Genomic DNA, 23,481 nt, shown 5'->3' on the forward strand with positions numbered 1-23,481 from the left:
AGCGTGCGGCCGCCGCCAACGAAGGGAAACGACGCCATGGGTAGGGGAGTGGAACGTGGCCAAAGCAGCCAAAGGCGGGGAGGTCATCGGAGCAGAGCAAGGCTAGTTCAGCTTGAAGTGCCGACAGGTAGGAGCAAAGCAAGGCTAGTCCAGCTTCACAAGTGCAAAATGACCGGTGGGTTGAGCGACTTCGCCGGCATCTGTTTCCAGCGAGGGGTCACGAAACCAGTTCTGGTGAGCCAGCCCGTATAAATGCATAGGGGTGGGAAGAATCTTGCGCACAGATCACATAGTACTCCCTCCGATTTTTTTACTCTGCATATAAGATTTGTCTGAAGTCACACTTCATAAAGTTTTACCATATTTATATGAAAAACTTGATATCATATTGTGAATGTTAATTCGTTTTCTATGTAGTTGTTTAAATTTTACGAAGTTTGACTTCAGACAAATCTTATATGCGGAATAAAAAGGATTGGAGGGAGAGAAGCGGGAGCACATGCGCAGGCCACCGCTCCCGCTGTAACTAAATCTAAATTACCAGCAAACAACAGAAGATACCAAGACAGTGAGAGAGATGCGATAAGATGGCAAATAGTAAAAAGAAGACAGGCTACACTTGTTACACCAATTCCACCAACAAATGCCCAATAAATACATCCGCCACCTGAATGAACGCATCTCCCAATGTTCTGTTGTTACCTCTTATGAAACAGTTGCCTGGTTTACGCCAATCCCCAGACAAATATATCGCCTCTATGATGTCAACATGAATAATGTACAATTCACAATCTCCTGTTCCTCTCCTTATTCCAGTCTCCCGATCCTAGAGACGAGGCCAATGTTGCTTTCCTCAGCTTCTGCTGGTTTTCGTATTCCTTCTCAAGCCGTGCCTGGGACGATACATGAATCGGATGCCTTGCGGCATTGCTGTGGTTTTGTCTCATATCAAGCATAAGGCCCTTCTCGGGTTTGACAGGAGATACAGCATCTTCAATAGGAACAGGCCACCTAATAAGCCCTTTCCCTGGGTTGCTCATGCACGCAGCAGAATCGTTCTTCCTATCGACCACTTTCTTGGTAGAATGGTTTCCGCTGCGAGCTGGATCACTATTCCGAGAGCCCGAGGAGCTCTCAGCTGTACCAAACGGTGATGACGGCTTACGGGCTTTCAGCTTATCAGGAGGTGACTTTGGCAAATTTATTGTCCCATTGCTATATACTTGGGGACTCCACCCTTCCGTGCTTCTTCTCATATCACATAGGGTCTCAGCTGCGCACAATATCTTCCGTGATGCTGATCATGGAGCTCATATCAGCAAATCAGCAAATTTTAAGAATTGAAAATGGATAATACAAAATATGCAACCCAAATGAAACAGTAATCACGGTTCACTAAAAACCCGCAGATAGCTAGATCTAATGACACAGAATGCAAAGGGGCTTTATACTACATATCATTCATTGCATTGTCTTAGGTTATAGCATGGAGGCGGACCAAGAAGTGATATAGCATGAAAAATAGTTTTGTAATCACTATAATATTTTTTTGGTCAACAAAGCTTTTTTACGTCCATAATACAATTAAAGCAACTTTGAGTTCCCTAATAAACTGTGTCATACCTTGACGTGCTTTCAGAAGAGAACGTTCACTGTCATTCCTCTGGAAGCTATCTGAGGAGCCCACATGGTCTAGTGGATGCAGTTGCTGCGGACCATGCTCGCTTTCAGTTTTTCTTGAGTAAATAGTTTGTCCGAGGGATCCGGAAGTTGATTCCGTGCAGCATAAATTAGATTGTCTGCTACATGAATCAATGATAGACGACTTTGCCATATCCATTTCCTGAAGAAGATCATCAATTTGATGGACAGGTAAATCTTCATAATCCTGAGCGGTTGGATATGATCCAACTCTCAACCACTGCCAATGGGAGTTACTCCTACTTGACCCATGTTTACCAGAGTCAACGCTCGGTCGGTAAACCCCAGCTTGTGAGTGTGACCAAGTAAATGGTGGCAAACTAGGTCCATGAGTTGTCATGGAAGGCCCTGTAGCTGAGCTCTCGCTTCCAGCTGATAAAAGAGAATCGAGATCATGTCCTTGGGGAAGTGTTAAACGGCTTAGGATGTCCTTTGGGCAAACACTGCAGACCTCAGTTTGTAAAGGATCCTGGGTAGCGGTAGTATTACAGTAAGCATAAATGGTATTGTGAGGTGCTTCAAGACATGTTAATGATTTAAACACAATTGATTCCACTTACCTTAATCAAAGAGGACGGTTTGTCACTACACTGATCTTTGATATCAGAGCTTGAGGTGGTTGCTGAATGCAGCCTAGGACTAGGAGTCAAATTACCATCTTTTCCAGGACTACTGTCCATGTCAGATAGCATAAAAAAAGCTTTTCTGACAGAGACTAGGAGTTCATCTTTTGTGTGCAATACCTTCTTTCCTTTTTCTCTTCCTAAGCTGGAATATTTGTAAGTGCCATCGAGAAGTTCACTCAATGTCAGGTTCTCAATGTGATTCGTGATGTCACGGATATCAGATTTAAGGCCATGTGCCCCTGAATGAACAGATAAACACTGTAAGGTGACATGCAAGAATACGTGATCAATGATAAGAGGCCTAAAAATTAATCAATAGCATGTTTTCTCCATTACAATACCATATTAGTCATCCTAGGGTATTCATAAATATATGTTGAAATTGAACAACGAGATCTCTTGTGGATGCATATGGCATACTTTCTAAGTAAAAAGATGTACACTGAAGAACCACCCACATAGTAAAATACCATACTAGTCATGCTGTAGGTTATGCATATCAGATGAATTGAAAAGGCCTAATGATGCAAAAGTCACTGGCGGCCATGAATTATAATAAACGATGATGCAGATTGCAGAATCCTACATACTTTAGTAAGAAAATCATGTACCACTGAAGAACGAACAAAAAAAGGTCAGCTGTGCCATTAGTATTGTTTTTCATATTAGTATTACAATTAGAGAGATGCAAAGCAACAAAAATGGAACAACTGGCACTAAAATGAAACTGGAAACAGAAAGGCAAGTTGGAACATGTTTAATAAATAACGGTCACCAAATAGACAAATACGGTATAAAAACCAAGAAATTCAAGAAAGGAAAAAAAGAAATTAAAACACCAATATGTAAAAGATTCTAGCATTCATCCCATTAGTGTTTATATTTGTGTGAGCAAACACTAATTTGCATCGTGAATGAGTTGTGTACAGCCATAACGAAACTCGGCACTACATCTGTTCTAAAATAGATGATGCATTCTACAAAGCATACAGTCAAACTTCTATATCTTTGTAAATTCCGCCTATGTTGTCTCAACATAGCCGGTCACAAGCCCGGGTAAAGGAGGAGGGTTGTGATAGGCTTGGCGAGCCAACGTAAAAACTCAGCCACTCTTATGGAGATGAAACCCAAAAGATGGATGAGGTCACAAGGGATATACAAGGAGATATCCCATGATGTATGCTCTTTGCGGATGATGTGGTGCTAGTTGACGATAGTCGGACGGGGGTAAATAGTAAGTTAGAGTTATGGAGACAAACCTTGGAATCGAAAGGGTTTAGGCTTAGTAGAACTAAAACCGAGTACATGATGTGCGGTTTCAGTACTACTAGGTGCGAGGAGGAGGTTAACCTTGATGGCCAGGTGGTACCTCAGAAGGACACCTTTCGGTATTTGGGGTCAATGCTGCAGGAGGATGGGGGTATTGATGAAGATGTGAACCATCGAACCAAAGCCGGATGGATGAAGTGGCGCCAAGCTTCTGGCATTCTCTGTGACAAGAGAGTGCCACAAAAGCTAAAAGGCAAGTTCTACAGGACGGCGGTTCGACCCGCAATGTTGTATGGCGCTGAGTGTTGGCCGACTAAAAGGCGACATGTTCAACAGTTAGGTGTGGCGGAGATGCGTATGTTGAGATGGATGTGTGGCCACACGAGGAAGGATCGAGTCCGGAATGATGATATACGAGATAGAGTTGGGGTAGCACCAATTGAAGAGAAGCTTGTCCAACATCGTCTAAGATGGTTTGTGCATATTCAGCGCAGGCCTCCAGAAGCTCCAGTGCATAGCGGACGGCTAAAGCGTGCGGAGAATGTTAAGAGAGGGCGGGGTAGACCGAATTTGACATGGGAGGAGTCCGTTAAGAGAGATCTGAAGGATTGGAGTATCACCAAAGAGCTAGCTATGGACAGGGGTGTGTGGAAGCTTGCTATCCATGTGCCAGAGCCATGAGTTGATTGCGAGATCTTATGGGTTTCACCTCTAGCCTACCCCAACTAGTTTGGGACTAAAGGCTTTGTTATTGTTGTTGTTGTTGTTGTTTTGGTTAAGTGGAAATAAAAATAACGCCATAGGTTTGTCATAAAAAAACATTCCACGATATAATTTTGTATAATCTCATACTTAGATATTCATAATACCGTGATGGCCAAAGATGCATTTAGACACCATTGCAAAGTCGAATATCATCTCTATTAGAACTGAGGGGGTATCATTTTAACAAGTAATAGAGGGAAGATGAAACCAAAACAAAAGTGGGTGCTTAAAAGGAAAAGCAATTCCATGTCAAATGAGATTTTATTTTATTGAGATCATATGATTAAAATGTGAGAAGACCAAGAATTGCCCTTTGCAGGTTAAAAATGAAGTTAATAAAACAATCAACAATGAAACAAAACAGAAATCTTAGAACTAAACAAGTAACAAAATTAAAAGGATCTATACAACTAGATTTCATTGCCCACATCATCTAGGACCAATTTACTGAGAAAATCAGTTATGGATGTGAACGCCATAGAATAATAACTATCTTATAAATCTACATCCATGATCTGGCATATCATGTTCTTTATCCAGGGACAGCTCATGAAAGGTCAAATGAACTAACAGATCTACATTTCTCAAGCATACCAAACATAGCGAGTGCATCATGTACAGGCCATATGCTGACAAATCAAGAGCTAACATGCATACCTAGTATGTCTAAATGTGGAACTTTGTGAGAAAGTTTGCACTATGATAAGAAGACATGAGAAGGATAATAACTAGTATAACACATCGATAAACAAAATCATAGTTGCAACCAGTTAATACATACCAAGCATGCCATTTCCCATGAAACTGGAATCATGATTTCCTAAACCAGACTTTAATGTGAAACAATCATATTTAGATCTGACACCAGACCTAGCATTCTTCTTGTCAATTCTCTTCGCATCAGAAATGCGCCTCTGCTTTAGCAACCCAGATTTTTCTGCATAACATTAAGGTAAGGGCAAAAGCAATTGCTGTTAGAATATCAAACTAGATAGAAGCATTGACGCTAACTAGAGCAAACAAACGACTGCGCGCACAAGGTAGAGCTATATCAGATGTTGTATGAAAGCAGAGAATGGCACATTGTACAGCAACTTGTTATCCATAATGAATCATCAGACAGAGAAAAACCATTAATCGCATGTATATGTATACGGCAGCGCTAAAGCGAGCATGAGCGTAAAATGCTAATCCTGCACTCCAGCCAGGTCGCAAGTGCTGCTCAGCTAAAAAATCAACTTTCCTCCCCCCTACTAGTACTAGTAAAACATACTCCAGAAATGGTAACAGAATTAAAAGCATTACACACTGCACGCACTGATCCCCGCGCTACCTAGTAAAACAGTGGCAAAAAACTAACATAAATAAAATGGTTACGCTGGACGCACCGGTCCCTGCCCCACCAAATCAGGCCACCCTTTGGAGGACACCGACATGGTAATCAACCATTGTAAGAGAACAAAAGGGTTATCAATCCATGGACTAGTTTTTTTACAGTGGGCCTGTGGACTAGTCAGGCTAATTAAACATAGGCGTAACTAGATAACCAACAGGGGTCGCGCGCTCGTGGTACCGCATCTCCACAATCACTGTCCTACGGCTGCCCCTCCTCCCAGTCTCCAGCATCATAACTTTTAAATTTCAAAATACGGTCATGGCTCCGCACTTCAAATCTTGCATTGGTGCACACATGCCCAGTTACGGAGGTGCAGTATTGCCTGTTTACTTAAGTTTTCTCTCTGCAGTGCTGCGAGTGCAGTTGTTGTTGTATACTATATGCTAATCCAATACAACTGCAATCATTTTTTTGGTTCCATGGCAGATTAAAAGGTATTATTACCTGAATCAGGAACTGTAAAAGGCTGAGAAATAACCACCGCTGAGTCGCTGACAATATTTATCATGGGGAAAGACTAAACCAAGAAAATAAACAACTCCCAAAAATTAGCAGAAGAATGAAAACATCCATTACAGCACAAGTATCATTCCAGAAGTAATTTGTGCAACACGTTCCTTTTTATTCTTTATTTTTTTGCTCAGTCAAAAACTGAAATTTAAGGGTCGGCCTTCAGGTTTATATATACCTGCTAATATAACGTGAATAGGAAGACCACTAAAATTACTACTTTGCGGTCAGTTGGTCGTTATGGGGCTATCCCTGACTTTGCAGTCAGCTGGTCGTTAGGGCGAGGGTCCTTATTCCCGCTACTCTGTACCTTTCCTTCAACAATAACAACAGCAACAAAGCCTTTCAGTCCCAAAGAGGTTGGGGTAGGCTAGAGTTGAAACCCAAAAGATCTCGAAACCAAGTTCCACACACCTCTGCGGCTAGTTATTTGTGATATTCCAGTCCTTCAGGTCTCTCTTTACGGACTCCTTCCAGTGTCAAGTTTGGTCTACTCCGACCTCTCGACATTATCACGCTTTAACCGTCCGCTATGCACTGCCGCTTCTGGAGGCCTGTGTTGTATATGCCCGAACAATCCCAGGCGATGTTGGACAAGCTTCTCTTCAATCAGCACTACCCCAACTCTTATCACGTATATCATCTTAACGAAATGATACACAGCTCTCCTCTGTACCTTTCCTTCATCTTAGTGAAATGATATGCAGCTCTCCTGCGTGTTCTACGAAAACTACTTTGCGGTCATGTACAGAGGTCCGAAGAACATAAAAACTGTAATAGAGAAATAAGTGCAATGGAAGCATGGTATTGATTCAAATGATGGTAACAAACATTTAGCCAAAAGATAAGATATGAAGCTCTGACAGGAAGGTCCATAATGAATCCATTAACATATGCAGAGTCATTTGGTGAGTAGTTCTGTTATGTAAAATTAGACACCCATAGATGAAGAAATGAGACTTCATAACTTACCAGATGTTGTGCATCGTACCATTTCAGGAACAATCTTATGTGGCAGCGATTCATGGCCCTTAGCTTCAGCACCTCTAGTGGTTTGAGTTGGCTCTAGCTTTGGCCTTTTTGGACAAGGTGGTGCATCCAACAACTTTATGGTCTTTTTGGTCAGTATCTTGCTATCTTGCTTATGCAAGGATGGAACAGTACCAGTTCCAGTGTAATCCCGCTTGCCATTGTTCTCAGACTTAATGCCAACAGCGAGAGATCTCTGCATAGAAACCTCCAAAGAAGTCCTTTTACGTTTTATAAGATGAACTGCTTTCTGTGTTCTGGTGGTGCTGCTTCACATCTGCTGATCTGCCCATACACAAGTTCGATGGATTAGTAAATTAGTCATCAAAAGTGAAACACATTAAAGACAAAACCTTTTGGCAGATGAAACGCATGGCAAAAATAATTTGCATATAATAGCGGAACAACTGGGAAAAAACAAATTCCATGACACTAGAAAGGAAGGATATCAATAAATACTAAGGTTACAAGGCACCATTTATTTCGCCGTGAAAGAGGGAAACTTCAATGCAACATTCAGGCCCCAAAGAGACAAGGAGAGTCACACATCTATGGAAACTAACAAGTATGTATATGTTTTGCAAGCTTTGGTTTCATGGACGCATGGGCACATGCTGATGGTGCTTTTGCATCTACTCCCTCCGTCCCATAATATAAGAGCGTTTTTAACACTACACTAGTGTCAAAAACGCTCTTATATTATGGGACAGAGGGAGTAGTATCTTAAAGCCCTTCCAACGAGATTCAGCGTATTTGTCTCACGGGTATAAGCACTGAACAAGTGAGAGCATCTTATCATCACTAATACAAAGCTTCACATAAATAAAAATATGCACAATAAAACCCATGGTAGATCGGCAGGATTGTTACATCTGCCATTGGGCAGAAGCGAGAAAGTTCAAATCAGAAAAGGGGAAACAAAATCAAAAAGTTAAAACAAAAGTAAACACCAGATTTTTAAGTTCATGTGTCACTTTCTTCAACCAACTGATCAACACTCACAAGAAATAAAACAGCCCAATTTGAGTAATTTCCACATCCCATAAGGAAAATAGTAGTATCAAGTTTCACAGTCATGAAACCTGAAACGGTCTACAGGGTAAAAAGGAATAAAAATTAATTGCCAGAGACAAGGCAAAAACTGGTGTGATTGCTGCATTCCAGTACACGGCCAAGTAAAATATGCTCTACTCAATCAAATGAAACTTTTACATGTTTAGATTATACGGATCACAAACCTGTAAGTACTTAACAACTCCCTAAAATCAGCAGAAGAACGAAAACATCCATTGCAGCACAAGTAAATAAGCACAGTTGCATTTAAAAGAACTCGATTTTCAAGAAGAGGTTACCCGGACAAGGGCGCCTCCCTCTATCAATAAGCATCTACAGGCACTTAGTTGCAGCACCTCCTGCTCTAAGGACGGGGTTGCACCCTGTCAGGCTGCTGTACCTAGTGTATTTTGAAGGGTTGGCCCGGGGCATTGCCTAGCCCTGGCTACGCAACTGTCAGAAACCCCTGTGTGCAGCTCCTCAATCAAAATCAAACAAGGTGGACCGCCTCCGCGTGCAATCAAGTCCTCACAGTTCCAAAGGTCAGTTTCTACTCGCTTTGGGGACATCGAGCACCCAAAAGTGGTGTTGATGGTCTTCTTGCTCCACAGGCACCCATGCCACATGAACATCAACACATTGTCATCCTTGGATGATATCCTCCGATGCCTCTGTTTTTGCTGTTTGTGAGCAACAAGTTGCCATCACGAAGAGGGAAAAGGCAGTTTCTTACACGAGTGATTCTGCCACAACTTGGGCAGAGCATTACAGCACCCTTCAGAGTCTCAAACTCCCATGTTTCTCCACACTACCTCTTGCGCATGGTGTCCTAGGCAACCTGTCCGTGCTCATGGAACAGAGGGGCCTAGAGTGGGGTTAGCACGTGGCATGCAACCTTGACCAAGCATAAGACAATGCCCGAATTACTGATGGTGCAAAAAGCATCGTCATTGTCATGTGATGAAATGTCTCTTTAAAAACATAGTGATATAGACATCTCATATCTATTCTCTTTATGCAACAATAATGTACAAATAAAACCAAGTAGAGAGTAACATAACAACTAGTTCTGTATATGTATTCTTTGTCAGGGGCCTTCACATATATACAACACTTCCCAAATGGCAAGGGAAAGCTTATCTTTGACAAAGTGGCACCCTCAAATTAACAGATCATATCCTCGTTGTGATGCCACAGTCAATCATGAGGTGTGACTTCAATCCCCTCATCATCGAAATCCAAATATCATTTCCATAAAACAATAGAAGTTGCTGGCATCAAGTGTCTGTACTAAGTTCTGAAGGCATCTACAAAGCCAACAGACCTCACAGCACAAGGTGTCGCCATTTTTCAAGTCAACCGTCTGATATCCAATTTTGAAGGATTAAAAAACAGTACTATTATAAAACAAAAACCAAAAAAGGCTTCCTTTAAAGCTAGATTGTTGCCGACAGCCCAACACGAGAATACCAAAGAACACAATCATCAAGAAATAGCAGTAAGCTGATCGGCTATCATAACATAAAGCAGTTGATGCTATCACCAAATAAAGCAGTTGATTCTACCTCCCCTTTCCCTTCCCTTCCTCACCCAGACCTACCTTCCCAAGCCCTAGACGTCCCCCTCCCCTACCGCCCGTGCGGCCGCCTCTTCACCCTGCGAGCACCGCTCCAGCGAATGTGTGCCCCAGGCGCCTACCGCGCTCCAATTGGGCACTGGTGTGGCCAGAATCGGCGTCAATTTGGGGTAGTTTTTGTGGTAAGTTGTTTGTTTCTAGAGGTGTTTAAAGGGCGCATTTCGGGGTGGTGGATGGATGATGTGGAGATTCTACTGCCAGCAAAGGTGGATTTTGGAAAGATTCTGATTTCGTCGGCGACTAAGGTAGTGGGCAGAGGAGGTGCTGGTGGTGGTGGAGGTGGGGAGGTTTTAAGGCGCTGTGCAAATGCGTATCGCCGGAACGGCGGTAATAATCTCTTCATTGTGCCCTTTTTTGTCTAGGTCGTGCAGTGTGCTGGTTGGATTTTGTTAATATGATGGGAAATTTGGTATTTTTTAAGTTACTAGAACTGGAGTTTTGGGAATCATTTTGAGTTCTCCTTGATCTGTTTTTGGCACATTTTTGTGTGAATATTCATTGCTGTTGTGATGTTGGAGTGGCGTTGTTGTAGTGGTTTGTTGGGTTAGTAGGTAATAATTTTCATCTTTCTTAGCCTTCCAGAGCAGATAATGATTAGCACTCATGATTTTGCCGCTAGAATGGTTGACTTGTTATGGAATACTTTTCCTATACCTTTCTTTTGGTTCAGATGATCTTAATTGGCTTGAGTGTGAGCTTTCTCCTCAAAGAAACCTTATGCTTGAGATTTTTTGTTGCTAGATCTTAATTGGCTTGTGTGTGCTAGTATTAAAAATTCATATGCCTCAAAGATCAGAGCAAATCACCAACTTCTGCGTATATAATTTTTTGATATTAAAAAATGTAAGCAATTTTTATTCTTTAGATTGTGAATTGTGGCAGCAGTTATATTGTATGCTTCGTAAAGTAATGGTTTTTTTTACCTCTGCTATCATACTTCGCATTATAGGTTGATTGATTTAGTTTCGTGGACTTCCTTGTTGGGCAGTGAACTGAATCAACTGTTTTGGTGATAGCATCAACTGCTTTATGTTATGATCTACAAAAATTTGTTGCAACAACCCTATTCCAATGGTTATGCCCAATAGTATGCAAAAAAAAAAAACGTCAACTGTTACTCCCCTCTGAGATGTGGACTGTTTTCTAGCAACTTGTGATCCCGCAATATGTCACACAACCGAAATAACACATTTCTTTCGAACCTTAACATGTTTTACCACATCACATCGCATTGCCATATTTTTTGGTTTAGATAATCAAATCTGATCCGCGATCTCTTTCATTCATTGGTCCATAGGTAATACATGGTCCCCTCTTCCTTATTGTAGCCCGGACAATGACTGCCATTGCAGCAAGTGCAACAAAAACAGCTGCTCCCCTAATCATCATTTTTCTTTTGTTCATCTTCTTGACCATCTACGATTCATGTATGCTATCAAAAATATTTCTACCAATGACTTGGGACAGCAGAATATATTGCAAAGATATATTGGAAAACAGCACTTTGAGTATAAAATAGGAAAATCGCCCACTAGTTTGAACAGCATAGAGCAAGGAACTCGAATCAAACAAACGCCATGAGTGTCGTCTCAATATCCTCTCCATCTCCCTCTCGGCTGGGTAAGGCAGATGAGACAAGTTCCAAGATCTAGAGAGGCGCAAGCCCGCAAGATACAAGGGGGGAGGAGGGGACGTTCTTACCTTCAGGGCCGCCGCCGGAGTAGCCCCTCGCTCGCCGCCCAGCTTCAAGACCGCCGCCGCGCAGCCGATTGAGGAGGAGAGGAGGGAGAGGAGCATCCGGCGGCGTGGATGGGAGGAGAGGAGCAGCCGGCGGCGAGGATGAAGGGGAGGAGCAGCCGGCGGCGATGATGAAGGAGAGGAGCAGCCGGGGGCGCGGATCCAGGGAGAGGAGCAGCCGCCACCGATAGGGTTTGTGCGAGGGAGGGAGACGCGAGAGGGTTCGTGCGAGAGGGAGGGGGTGAGCGCCAGGCAGCGTTCCCCGTCGTTCACCGATTTGGAGGAAGAGAGAATAGCACTAGTCAAAACCGGGGAGTGCCAAAATACCGCTAGTAGAAACCGAAAAGCCAAAATGGCACTACAATCTCGATTTTGTTGTCAGAACAATACCACTCCCGTCGAATGTCAGATGTAGTTCAAAATTATGTGACTCCGATATTTTTGATTTGGCAGCGTTGGGGAACGTGTTTAGAGAAATCAAGTCCAAGCTTCATACTCAGTTTATACATGTAGAAGTTCTTTATGTCTTCCGGATGTGTAAAACAAGTCGGCACATGAGTTGGCGGCTTTGGGTACAGGGTTAGATCATGATGGTCATTGTGTTTGGTATGCTGACTACCCTGTTGATGTAACACGTGCTGTAACCGGTGATATTGTTGTGTCTTAAATGGAATATATGTGTTCCATATAAAAAAAATTATGTGATGTTTTCCAGATTCTTGTGAACTCATAAATTACCTTTTTTTCAGTTTTAAATCTTATCCCTATTACTTCTACTGTACTAGCTTTATCCCCTTCACCTAAAAGCGCTACCATAGCGACGCATCAAACCAGCCCCCGCCGGTGCCTGATCCTCTCAGTCGCTCCCTCTGTATCTAAATGTTTCTTCGTCGCTTGCCGGTTGCTCTGCGCTCACCCACCTCTCATAGCCCCCCGTCATGGCCGCCCTCCCCTACATCTCCCGTCACGGTAGCCTCCAGTGTTCGGGCCGGCGACGCCCTAGCTCTGCCGCTCGCCGCACTTCCCTAGTCCCCTCGCGATGGTAACCTGCCCTAGCTCCCCGCCACTGGCTCCGTTGCTCGCCATCCTCCCCTGTCTCCACTGCTCGTGTGCGTTCCTGACTAGGATGCCCTTTGTGTTTGGATTTGGACCTCGGCCTTTAATCCCGTGCAACCCTAGCTAGCACTGCCTCTGCATGTGTGTTGATTGTGTTGCCTACTTGTGTTGAAAATGATTTCTTTTTTGTTGGTAAAATGATGTTAATTTGCTGTTGAATGAGCAACGTGACGTGTGGAGGTAAGGGCACATATGTCTTTTTTCAACTATGCTATTCTCAGTTTAGCCACTAGTGGTATTTTCACATGAACATATTGAAATGAGCTATTGCAGCTCTTTGGTTTTTACTAGTGTATTTTGGCATTTTGGTTTTGACTAGTGGTATTTTGGCTATTGCCTCTTGACGGAACGACTACATTACGGATCTCGGTGGAATACTCCCAAAGGTGTAACGAGTGGGTTCGGGTTTTAGTTGTACCAAACACGAGAAGGGCGAATTACGGGTCGGACACATGCCATTCCACTTGGTGACTCATACCAAACACACCCTTAATGCGACTGAGATAGTCAATTTTTAGGATGGTTGCCACTTGTTTATTTCCAGAATAAGTGGATGAATAAATCAACCATTTTTTGGAATATTCCTTGAAACAGGCGAGCTGACAAGATCTGTGGAATAAACCAAGAAATGTTTTCCCCTAATATTTGTACACAAGCATGTTATTGCGTGTGTAACACCTCAGCCACAGCCACTGATTCCCGTGTGTTACGCTTGGCAGGATCTAGACTGGCCCTACAAACCAACAATAGTCTTTCCTGCGTACTTTGTGACGGAGCTAAATCTGGCTCGGGTTAAGGGGTCCCAAGCTAAGATTCTAAGTAAGATGGTAACAAGGACATGAGTTTTTACCCAGGTTCGGGCTCTTCAAGGAGATAACACCCTATATCATGCTTTTGCATATTGCGTTAGATTGAGTACAAAGTACATATATTCTATCATGAGATTGTAAATGTGTATAATGCAAGATGTCTCTATCACCTAGCCAGCCTTGATTTATATAAGATACTGGAGGCCAAGAGTCCTAGTCGGCTACGTCAGTGGAGAGGAGTCCTCCTAGGATACAGAGTCCTTGTCTTGAACGGTAGGATTTCTTGATTTTCCTTGTAGATCGCCATGGGCCGCCCAAAAGTGGTCCAAGACGGACTGTCAAGGGCAGTGGCGGAGGGCAGTGGCGGAGCTTGATCAAAATTATATGAGAGGTTAACCCATGTAGGGGGGCCATTCAGTCAAACATTGGGCAAAAACTCCACCAGTTTTGTCTAATTAAGTGCTAATGATATAACAAAACAACACTAGTTGGGGTCCATGGTCCAGGTTGGCCCTAAGAAAGCACTACAAAAAACACACATCTCTGTCATTATGGTCCGAATGAAAACTTTTTCGGTGATAGAAGTGACACTTACATAACGATAATTGTGACAAAAGCACGTATCATCATAGATATGTTGGACTCCTACTTCTATGATAAAAAATTATGACATAAAATAAGTTTTTCGTCCTGGGCGGATTGGAGGCGCACCTGCATGACATTCTTTGGGTCATCCATGACGTGAAAATCGTGGTAGAAGTGAGGGCGAGACTTTTTTGGGAATTTCCCGGTATACGGTGGGTGGTCGGGCCCAAGCGATGTAGTGTGGTTTGCGCGTTTCTCTCGTACACTCGCGTGTGCGAGCCCTTCGCTAACTGACCCCGAGTGAGCCCTTCGGTTAGTGAACCCGGTCAATCAATCCCTCGCCTTACTGAACACGAGCGATCGATCCCTCGCACTACTGAACCCGAGCCATCGATCCCTCGCACTACGTACTGAACCCGAGCGATCACTTCGTTGCTTACTGAACTCAAGTGATGGATGCAAGACTCGTGTTGGCCTGATCGGTAAATTTGATGCATCGAGCCCCGGGCAAGACGTGAGTTGACCTAGCTAGCAGCCGTTGGTTGCCTCTCAATGACAGTCCCCGTTGCCGCCGCGCGCGATACGTGTGGGATCAACAAAAGCTGCATAAATTGGCTTGTATATATCTTCCTTGTATGTTGACCTATTTAAACAATAACAAGAACATAGACATTTAGCTACAACAGATACACATATTTCATGGAGAGATCCACGAGGTTTTGATATTTGTATCAATTTGAGTGCATATAACAGATATAGTACTAGATGCACATGAATTCTACATCACAAATTGCCAAATATATGTAATTATGTATGTAAAATTGTCCTATTCACTGCTTGGACCTCTATTTTTTCTCTCGGTTAATGTTTATTTATTACCCGCTCTAACAACAATATTATGTTGAAAATTTTGCTAGCTGCAAAACCGCAAATAACTATATATGGAAGGGTAATATGGCGGAAGGACTAATAATTCAACAAAGATACAAACCTCACGGGATTAACACACATAAGGACGACATGCTTGGTAGCATTGTGGGTTTTGAACATAGCAAAGAATACGGATGCCGTCTCCCTCAGATCACCAGAGGCCAACGCCCATAACCCAAATGGGCCGACCCCCCCCCCCTCAACATCAGTGTCGTGTTTTGCCACTGTTGGTCTAAATGTCCTGCTTTTCCCAGGTCCTTGATAGCAGTGGCAGAGCTTGATGAGACTTCCTGGGGGTGAAATACAAAATTTGCATGTTTGAGGGAGCAAAACACTAGATTTTTTCAATCTAAGGCCCCTATCATTTTTTCCTTCACAATTTTGGCTAAAGCGGAGGGGGCAACGCCCCCCCCCCCCCCAACTCAACTCAGCTCTGCATGGATTCATGTGTTTTCATGATTAATTATTACATAAGTCCTCATACATTTTAACTATGAACCAACCTGCACTTGCTTCTATTGTAGTGTCTCCAACTCATTTATCGTCTACAACAACAATTACTTTCCGCTCTGGGATAGCCGTATTTTTCGGGGACAACATGTGAAGATTATAATACAAGCAGCATTCAAAGGTGCATTTGTGGATGGCACATACTCTATATATTGTACGATTTAAATTCAACAGACCTAAATGCCAGCCCATCCCTTCTTAACGTCATCGATGCTAGTGTCGACGTCATTGGCCCAGGCTCAGAGGACATTGTGGCCCTTTGCTGGGTCAAAGAAAGACTTAGATGCATAGAAACTACGAGAGAAATCAGTTAGGGGGGAATACAACATTTGGATGTTTGAGGGAGCAAAACACTATATTTTTCAATCTAAGGCCCCTATTATTTTTCCTTCACAATTTTGCCTAAGGCGAAGGGGGGCAGTGCCCCCCTAACTCAACTCAGTTCTGCATGGATTCATGTGTTTTCAAGATTAATAACTCGTACATTTTAACTTTGGACCAACCTATACCTGCTTCTGTCGTAGTGTCTCCAACTCCTTTACTGGCCACAACAACAATTGCTTTCCACTCCAGGAGGGCCGGGATTTTCTTGGGACAGTCTGTGAAGATTACAATACAAGCAGCATTCAACGGTGCATTCGTGGATGACATATACTCTATATAGTGTATGATTTAAATTTTATATACTATTTAAAGTTAACAGACCTGAATACCAGCCTATACCTACTTTTGTCGTGGTGTCTCCACTCCTTTACTGGCCACAGCCACAATTGCTTTCACCACGATTCGTCGACTTACATTCATTGCCTTGATAAGTTGTTATGTGGATAGACCAAAGCTAAGATGGTGTTCTTACTTGAACAAACAACCTACTTATGATTACACCCTTCATGCAAGCATCCACGAATACAAGAGAAGTAATTAAGATAATCTAACCATGGCATGAAACATACGGATCCAAAACACCCCTTACGGGACAATTCATAAACTAGGGTTTAGGCTTTAGTCACCCCCGCAATGCATCATCTACAAACTAAATCCACAATGCCTTCCCGCTAGGCCCAAAAATGGTGAAGTGTCATGTAGTCGACGTTCACACGACACCACCAGAGGAAGAACAACATAACATATCATCGAAACATTGAACGGTAATCAAGTTCACATGATTACTCACAAATCATAATTGTGTTCATGATCACAGGATATAAATATGTGTTTAACAATCTGAACATATAATCTTCCACCAAGTAAACCAATTAGTATCAACTATAGTATGTAATCAACACTGTTATCACCCCCAGGTACCAATCTGAGGTGGATACAAAGATTGAGCACAAGAGATGAACTAAGGTTTGGAGATTAGATGGTGCTGGTGAGGATGTTAATGGAGATGAGGCCTCCCACGATAGAGGAGTTTTGGTGATGACGATGGCTTCAATTTCCCCCTCCCGGAGGGAAGTATCCCTGGCGGAAAAGCCCCGCCGGAGAGCAAAAGTGCTCATGCCCTGGTTCCGCCTCAAGACGGCGGTGACTCGTCATGAAAGTATTCTCTTGATTTTTTTCTAGGCAAAAGGCTTTATATAGGAGAAGATCATCGTCAATGAACCTCCATGGGCCCCACAAGCCCCGGTGGCGTGCCCTAGGGGCGCCCTGGGCTTGTGGGCCCACTATGGCTCTTCTCTGGTACTTTTCTTTTCAGTATTTTTTATATATCCCAAAATAAATCTCCAAAAAATTTCACATCATTTTGAGCTCCGAAGAATTGATATCTCTGCAGTAGCTCCAGCTGTCGTTAATCTCTCTTCTTTTGATATCGCATTTTAAGAGATAAAAGGCTTCAAAATTGCATCATAATATGGAACAGAACTTTAAAACAGCATAAATAACATTAGGAAAACATGATGCAAAATGGATGTATCAACTCCTTCAAGCTTAGACTCCGCTTACCCTCAAGCAAATGCCGAACTCAATAAACATGAGCACAAGTTTAGATAGAGAGGTGTCGATAAAGGAAAAGACGAAAATGGCGGCATCATGCTTATAAGCATCATTATAATAGCAATTAAAATTCATAAAACTTCTCATGACCAAGTAATGATCTATCCACATGTAAAAATATAAACAATAAACTCTCTTGAAAAATAACAAACTATGTTCCTAGTCATTCAAGCAATTACAATTCATTATACTTTCCGGAGGAGTCTATGTAAGAGCTTTAATTTAGCAAACTCACATGCTCAACTATCATATAATCATCTTCTAATGACTGTTGGTACTCAAAACATATTTTAAGAGCAAGTTGTTTCCATTGAACACAAACGAAGATGGGGGTTTAATATGTCACCACCCAACTTACTACAAGGATATTTCATAATTGTAAACAATAATAACTCATGATTATATATATTCAACTGGATATATGTGGTTGGATCTTTCCCCGCCGCATGTTGCCTACCAAGTGGAGAATAATCAAGGTTGGAATAGAACAAGATATTTTGACTCTTTCATAAAAGTAAAACTTAATGAATATAAGGTAGGCCCTTCGTAGAGGGAAGCAAAGGTTGTCATGCACCTTTTTTCTATTGTTAGATGTGCAAACTCTTAATGCAAAGGAACATCACTTTATATTGCCCCTTATGATAGTGACCTTTATTGAGCAGTTTCTCGCTTTTATTACTTCACCATCATAAGATCGTACAAAGCTTATTTCCCTTCCAGTAAAATATCATACATATTTAAGAGCAATTTTTATTGCTTGCATCGATGACAACTTACTTGAAGGATATTATTCAATATGTAAGCAGATATAGTGGACTCTCATGGCAAGAAACTAGGTTTAAGGGTGCTTGGATGCACAAGTAGTATCTCTACTTAGTACAGAAATTTTGGCTAGCAAAAGATTATAAACAAGCACATGTTGGAGGATCCATGACAATATAACTTCTATGCAACTATGCATAAACATAACTCATTATCTTGTCTTCCTTGTCCAATATAAATTGTTTGGTCAAGTTTGGAAATAATTAATCAGGGTTCACAATCATAAAAGGTCTCCAAGATAGTGTATTTGCATGTGAAATCTCTCTTCCTTATTTATTGTTTCATGAGTTGTTTGAATGGCCAATGCTATGTTTGTTAACTTTCAATAAATTTTATTCTCTATACCCCTCATCTGAAGTCATTACTTCCCATGGGATAAGCATATGAAATTTATTTTTCAAAGATGAGATGCAAAGCAATGAAAAGCAAAATGTACTCATACTCATACTAATCTTTATTATAGGAACTCTCATGCACGGCTGCATTAATAGCTTGGGGACGAAACGAACACTCAAAAACTACTTCATACTAATACTTTTCCTAGATCAAGGAATACTAAAGATCAAACTACGATAGATAATAATGGTAAAAGGTGACGGTGATACGATGCCGGGGCACCTCCCCCAAGCTTGGAACCAGACAAGGGTGGTACCCATATCTGAGTACTCAAGTTTCCTTCTTCGGTGATGGTGGTGGTGAAGTGGTGGGCTTGTCCTCCTTCTTCCAGGGCATAGGTTCTCCATCAAAGAAACAAGAAACAGTCTTTGTTATCCTGAAATCCGTAGCTAAACTCATCCTTTTAAACATGGTTTCATACTCACAGTTTTGGTTTTGCATGCCATAAACTTGTGCTTGGAGATCTTCAATCCTGACGTGAAGACTATCAATAGCCTACCAGATCTTGTTGTTGTCCCACTTCTTCTCACGAATGAAATCCTTGATCATAGAGAGGTTGGCATCAAGTCCACGCTCATCCTCTGTCACTTGAAGAGTTCCTGCTTCACATCTTCAAGCCTGGCCTTCCCATCTCCTTCCTTCATGGGTCCTTGAAGATCCCCGATACGAAGCACCCCATCCCAGAAACTCCATGGTTTGGGGATGCTTCATTACTCCAGGGAGGTAGGGGTTGATGACCTTCTCAAATAACTGATACTTGTAGGAGCTTGACAATGACATAGCGATCTAGAACCTGGCGGAAAACAACTCGAAACAAAAAATAGGAGGAAAACTTGTGATACGGAGTTCAAAACATCGAGGAGTATATATAATGAATTTTTATCTTGTAGGACAAGTATTCGGGAAGAAAACGGAGTCGGGAAAGTGCACATGGGCCCACAAGCCTGGGTGGCGCGCTCTAGGGGGTGAACAAGTATGAAACTATTTTGTAGGTGTAAGGATAAGTTTGCAAGAATAAAACTAGATGTACTTAGGAAGAATAAAACTACGAGTAATTTGCAAGATAATATAAGTTAGTTGTTTAGTAGAAAGCTTTTTGTAACACAAGAGAAGGGTTTGTCCATAGGCAATCGATAACTAGACCGGTAATCATTATTGCAATTTTATATGAGGGAGAGGCATGAGCTGACATACTTTCCGTACTTGGATCATATGCACTTATGATTGGAACTCTAGCAAACATCCGCAACTACCAAAGATCACTAAGGTAAAACCCAACCATAGCATTAAGTATCAAGTCCTCTATACTCCAATACGCAACAACCCCCTTACTCGGGTATAAGCTTCTGTCACTCTCGCCACCCACTATAAGCGAATTATGGACGTATTGCAACACCCTACAACAGGAATCCCACACGCTTACGCGACACGGAGGGCACCATAGGACAACACCAAAATAAAACATACAACTTAAACTGATCACGGTCACCAATCAACCCATATGACAAAATGAATCTACTCGACATCATAGGATGGCCATCATTGGATAATAATATATAGCATTAAGCGTCACGTTTAAGTAGATATTACAGCGGAGAGAAGAGGTGTTACACCGCTGCATAGAGGGGGACAGAGTTGGTGTTGACAGCGGTGAAGTTGTTGGTGTAGATCGCCGTCATGATGATTGCCCCGGCAGCGTTTCGATGTGACCGGGAGAGGGGTAGAGAGCCCCCCTCCTTCTTCTTCTTCCTTGGCCTCCCCCCTAGATGGGAGGAGGGTTTCCCCTCTGTTCCATGGTCTCCATGTCTTCCGGAGGGCAGGAGCCCCTCCGAGATTGGATCTCTCTCTGTATTCTCTTCTGTTTCGTGTTCCTGTTTTCTGACCGAAAACCCGTTTCTTAAATTCCCAGAGATCGTAACTCCGGATGGGCTGAAATTTTAAATGATTTTTTCCGGATATTATCTTTCTTGCGGCTAAAGAAGGGGGTTAACCGACTTACGAGGTGCTCACCAGCCACCAGGGCGCGGCCACCCCCTGGGCGCGCCCTGGTGCCTCGTGGCCACCTCGGGCACCATCTTGTGTTGATTCTTCTTCCCAAAAATTACATATATTCCAAAATAAATCTCCGTAAATTTTTATCTCGTTTGGACTTTGTCTGATTTGGATATTCTATGAAACAAAAACATGCAACAAATAGGAACTGACACTAGGCACTGGATCAATATGTTAGTCCCAAAAATAATATAAAATGTTGCCAAAAGTATATGCAAGTTGTAGAATATTGGCATGAAACAATAAAAAAATTATAGATACGATGGAGACATATCAGCATCCCCAAGCTTAATTCCTGCTCGTGCTCCAGTAGGTAATTGATAAAAAATATAATATTTGATGTGGAATACTAACTAACACAATCTTGATCATATAATCTAATCATGGCATGAATATTAAGACACGGGTGATTCAAAGCAATAGTCTATAATTTGATATAAAGACATCAATACTCAGGCATCCCAACAAATAATCACACCTGTCGGAATAAAAATGCTAAAGAACGCTATACCTACAATATCATATAGTCTTATCATGCTCCATCTTCTTAACACAAAGTATTTATCATGCACAACCCCGATGACAAGCTGAGCAATTGGTTCATACTTTTTAACGTGCTTCAGCTTTTCCAACCCCCATGCAATACATGAGCGCAAGCCATGGACATATCACTATGGGTGGAATAGAATACAGTGGTATAGATTAATATGGAGAAGACAAAAAGGAAGAAAGTCTCACATCGATGCAGCTAATCAACGGGCTATGGATATGCCCATCAATTGATGTCAATGCGAGGAGTATGGATTGCCATGGAACGGATGCACCAAGAGCTATAAGTGTATGAAAGCTCAAACTGAAAACTAAGTGGGTGTGCATCCAACTTGCTTGCTCATGAAGACCTCAAACATTTGAGGAAGCCCATCATCGGAATATACAAGCCAAGTTCTATAATGAAAAATTCCCACTAGTATATGAAAGTGACAACATAGGAGACTCTCTATATGAAAAACATGGTGCTACTCTAAAGCACAAGTGTGGAAGAGGATAGTAACATTGCCCCTTCTCTCTTTTTCTCTCATTTAATTTTTTATATTATTTTTTTCCTTTTTTCGTTTCTTTTCTTTTATTTTAGGGCTCTTTTTGGCCTCTCTTTTTTTAAATTTCGTTCGTAGTTTCATCTCGACTTGTGGGGGAATCATAGTCTTCATCATCCTTTCCTCACAGGGACAATGCTCTAATAATGAATAGTGATGATCATCACACTTCTATTTACTTACAACTCAAAAAATTAAAACTCGATACTAGAACAAAGTATGACTCTATATGAATGCCTCTCGCGGTGTACCAGGATGTACAATGATCTAGCGTAGTAAAGATATCAAAAAACGGACAAGCCATGGAAATATCATGCTAGCTATCCTAGATCATGCAAAGCAATATGACAATGAGTGCTCAAGTCGTGTATATGATGAAGATGGGAGTTGCATGGTAATATATCTCGGAATGGCTATGGGAATGCCATAATAGGTAGGTATGGTGGTTGTTTTGAGGAAGATATAAGTGAAAGCACAAGTGCTCCCTGGGTGATTTTGGTAATTAATGTCAACATATCTCTTCTTGAACTAATACCTTTACCTAGTGTATTTTAGACCAGTTCAACAATGGCATGGCAAGGACAAGAGGATGTGGAACCCCTTGAAAATGCTAAGGACAAAGATTGGCAAAATCTCAAGACTCTTCATTATATATTTTAGTGATCCAAGATCACATTGAGTCCATAGGAAAGCCAATACTATTAAATGGGGAGGAGGTGTTGCTTAATGGTCTACTTGCTCAAAGTGCTTAGTGATATTGCTCCAAAACCCTCAACCACATTCCCACTCCAAATATGTCCAAAATCCAAAGTCAAACTCGGCCCACAGATCTACTCTATCTAGCGCCACCGAGTTCAGTTGACATAGCCACTACCAGAAACCCTAACAATTTGGTCACACCGATATGGATCTCGGTCTAACCGAGATGTCCTTGCAAACTCTTTGTTTCCCTTCGTAACATTTCGGTCTCACCGAAATGAGCGACCGGTCCCACTGAGTTTGCTTGACCAACTCTTTGTTTGCTCTTTGCTGAAATCGGTCTCACCTAGTTCAAGCAATCGGTCTCACCGAGATGAGGTTTTGCCCTAGCCCTAGCACATCGGTCACACCGAGTTGATCATGTCGGTCCCACCGAGATTTCTACCGTTCACATTTTGAACTAAATCGGTCTCATTGAGTTCTTCTATTCGGTTTGACCGAGTTGGGTCAAATGTGTGTAACGGTTGGATTTTGTGTGGAGGCTATATATACCCCTCCACCCCCATCTCCATTTGTGAGAGGGCCATCAGAACGTGCCTACACTTCCACTACTCATTTTATGAGAGAGAACCACCTACTCATGTGTTGAGACCAAGACATTCCAATCCAACCACAAGAATCTTGATCTCTAGCCTTCCCCAAGTTGCTTTCCACTCAAATCATCTTTCCACCATAGCCAAATCTGTGA

The 23,481-nt window shown here is 42.1% G+C and overlaps 1 protein-coding gene across 1 annotated transcript; it reads right to left on the minus strand.

Moving 5' to 3' along the window:
* Window positions 1–577: 577 nt before the first annotated feature.
* Window positions 578–12,026, minus strand: LOC109753520 (uncharacterized). Its single transcript, XM_020312419.4, has 6 exons — window positions 11,687–12,026; window positions 7,240–7,581; window positions 5,143–5,298; window positions 2,262–2,566; window positions 1,624–2,170; window positions 578–1,297 (listed from the first exon to the last, which is right to left on the minus strand). Exons 2-6 carry the CDS (start codon window positions 7,496–7,498, stop codon window positions 786–788), a joined length of 1,779 nt encoding a protein of 592 aa, XP_020168008.1. The 5' UTR covers window positions 7,499–7,581; window positions 11,687–12,026; the 3' UTR covers window positions 578–785.
* Between the last annotated feature and the right edge of the window lie 11,455 nt (window positions 12,027–23,481).

This window comes from Aegilops tauschii, chromosome 3 (genome assembly GCF_002575655.3).
Source record: "Aegilops tauschii subsp. strangulata cultivar AL8/78 chromosome 3, Aet v6.0, whole genome shotgun sequence".
Taxonomy (NCBI): domain Eukaryota; kingdom Viridiplantae; phylum Streptophyta; class Magnoliopsida; order Poales; family Poaceae; genus Aegilops; species Aegilops tauschii.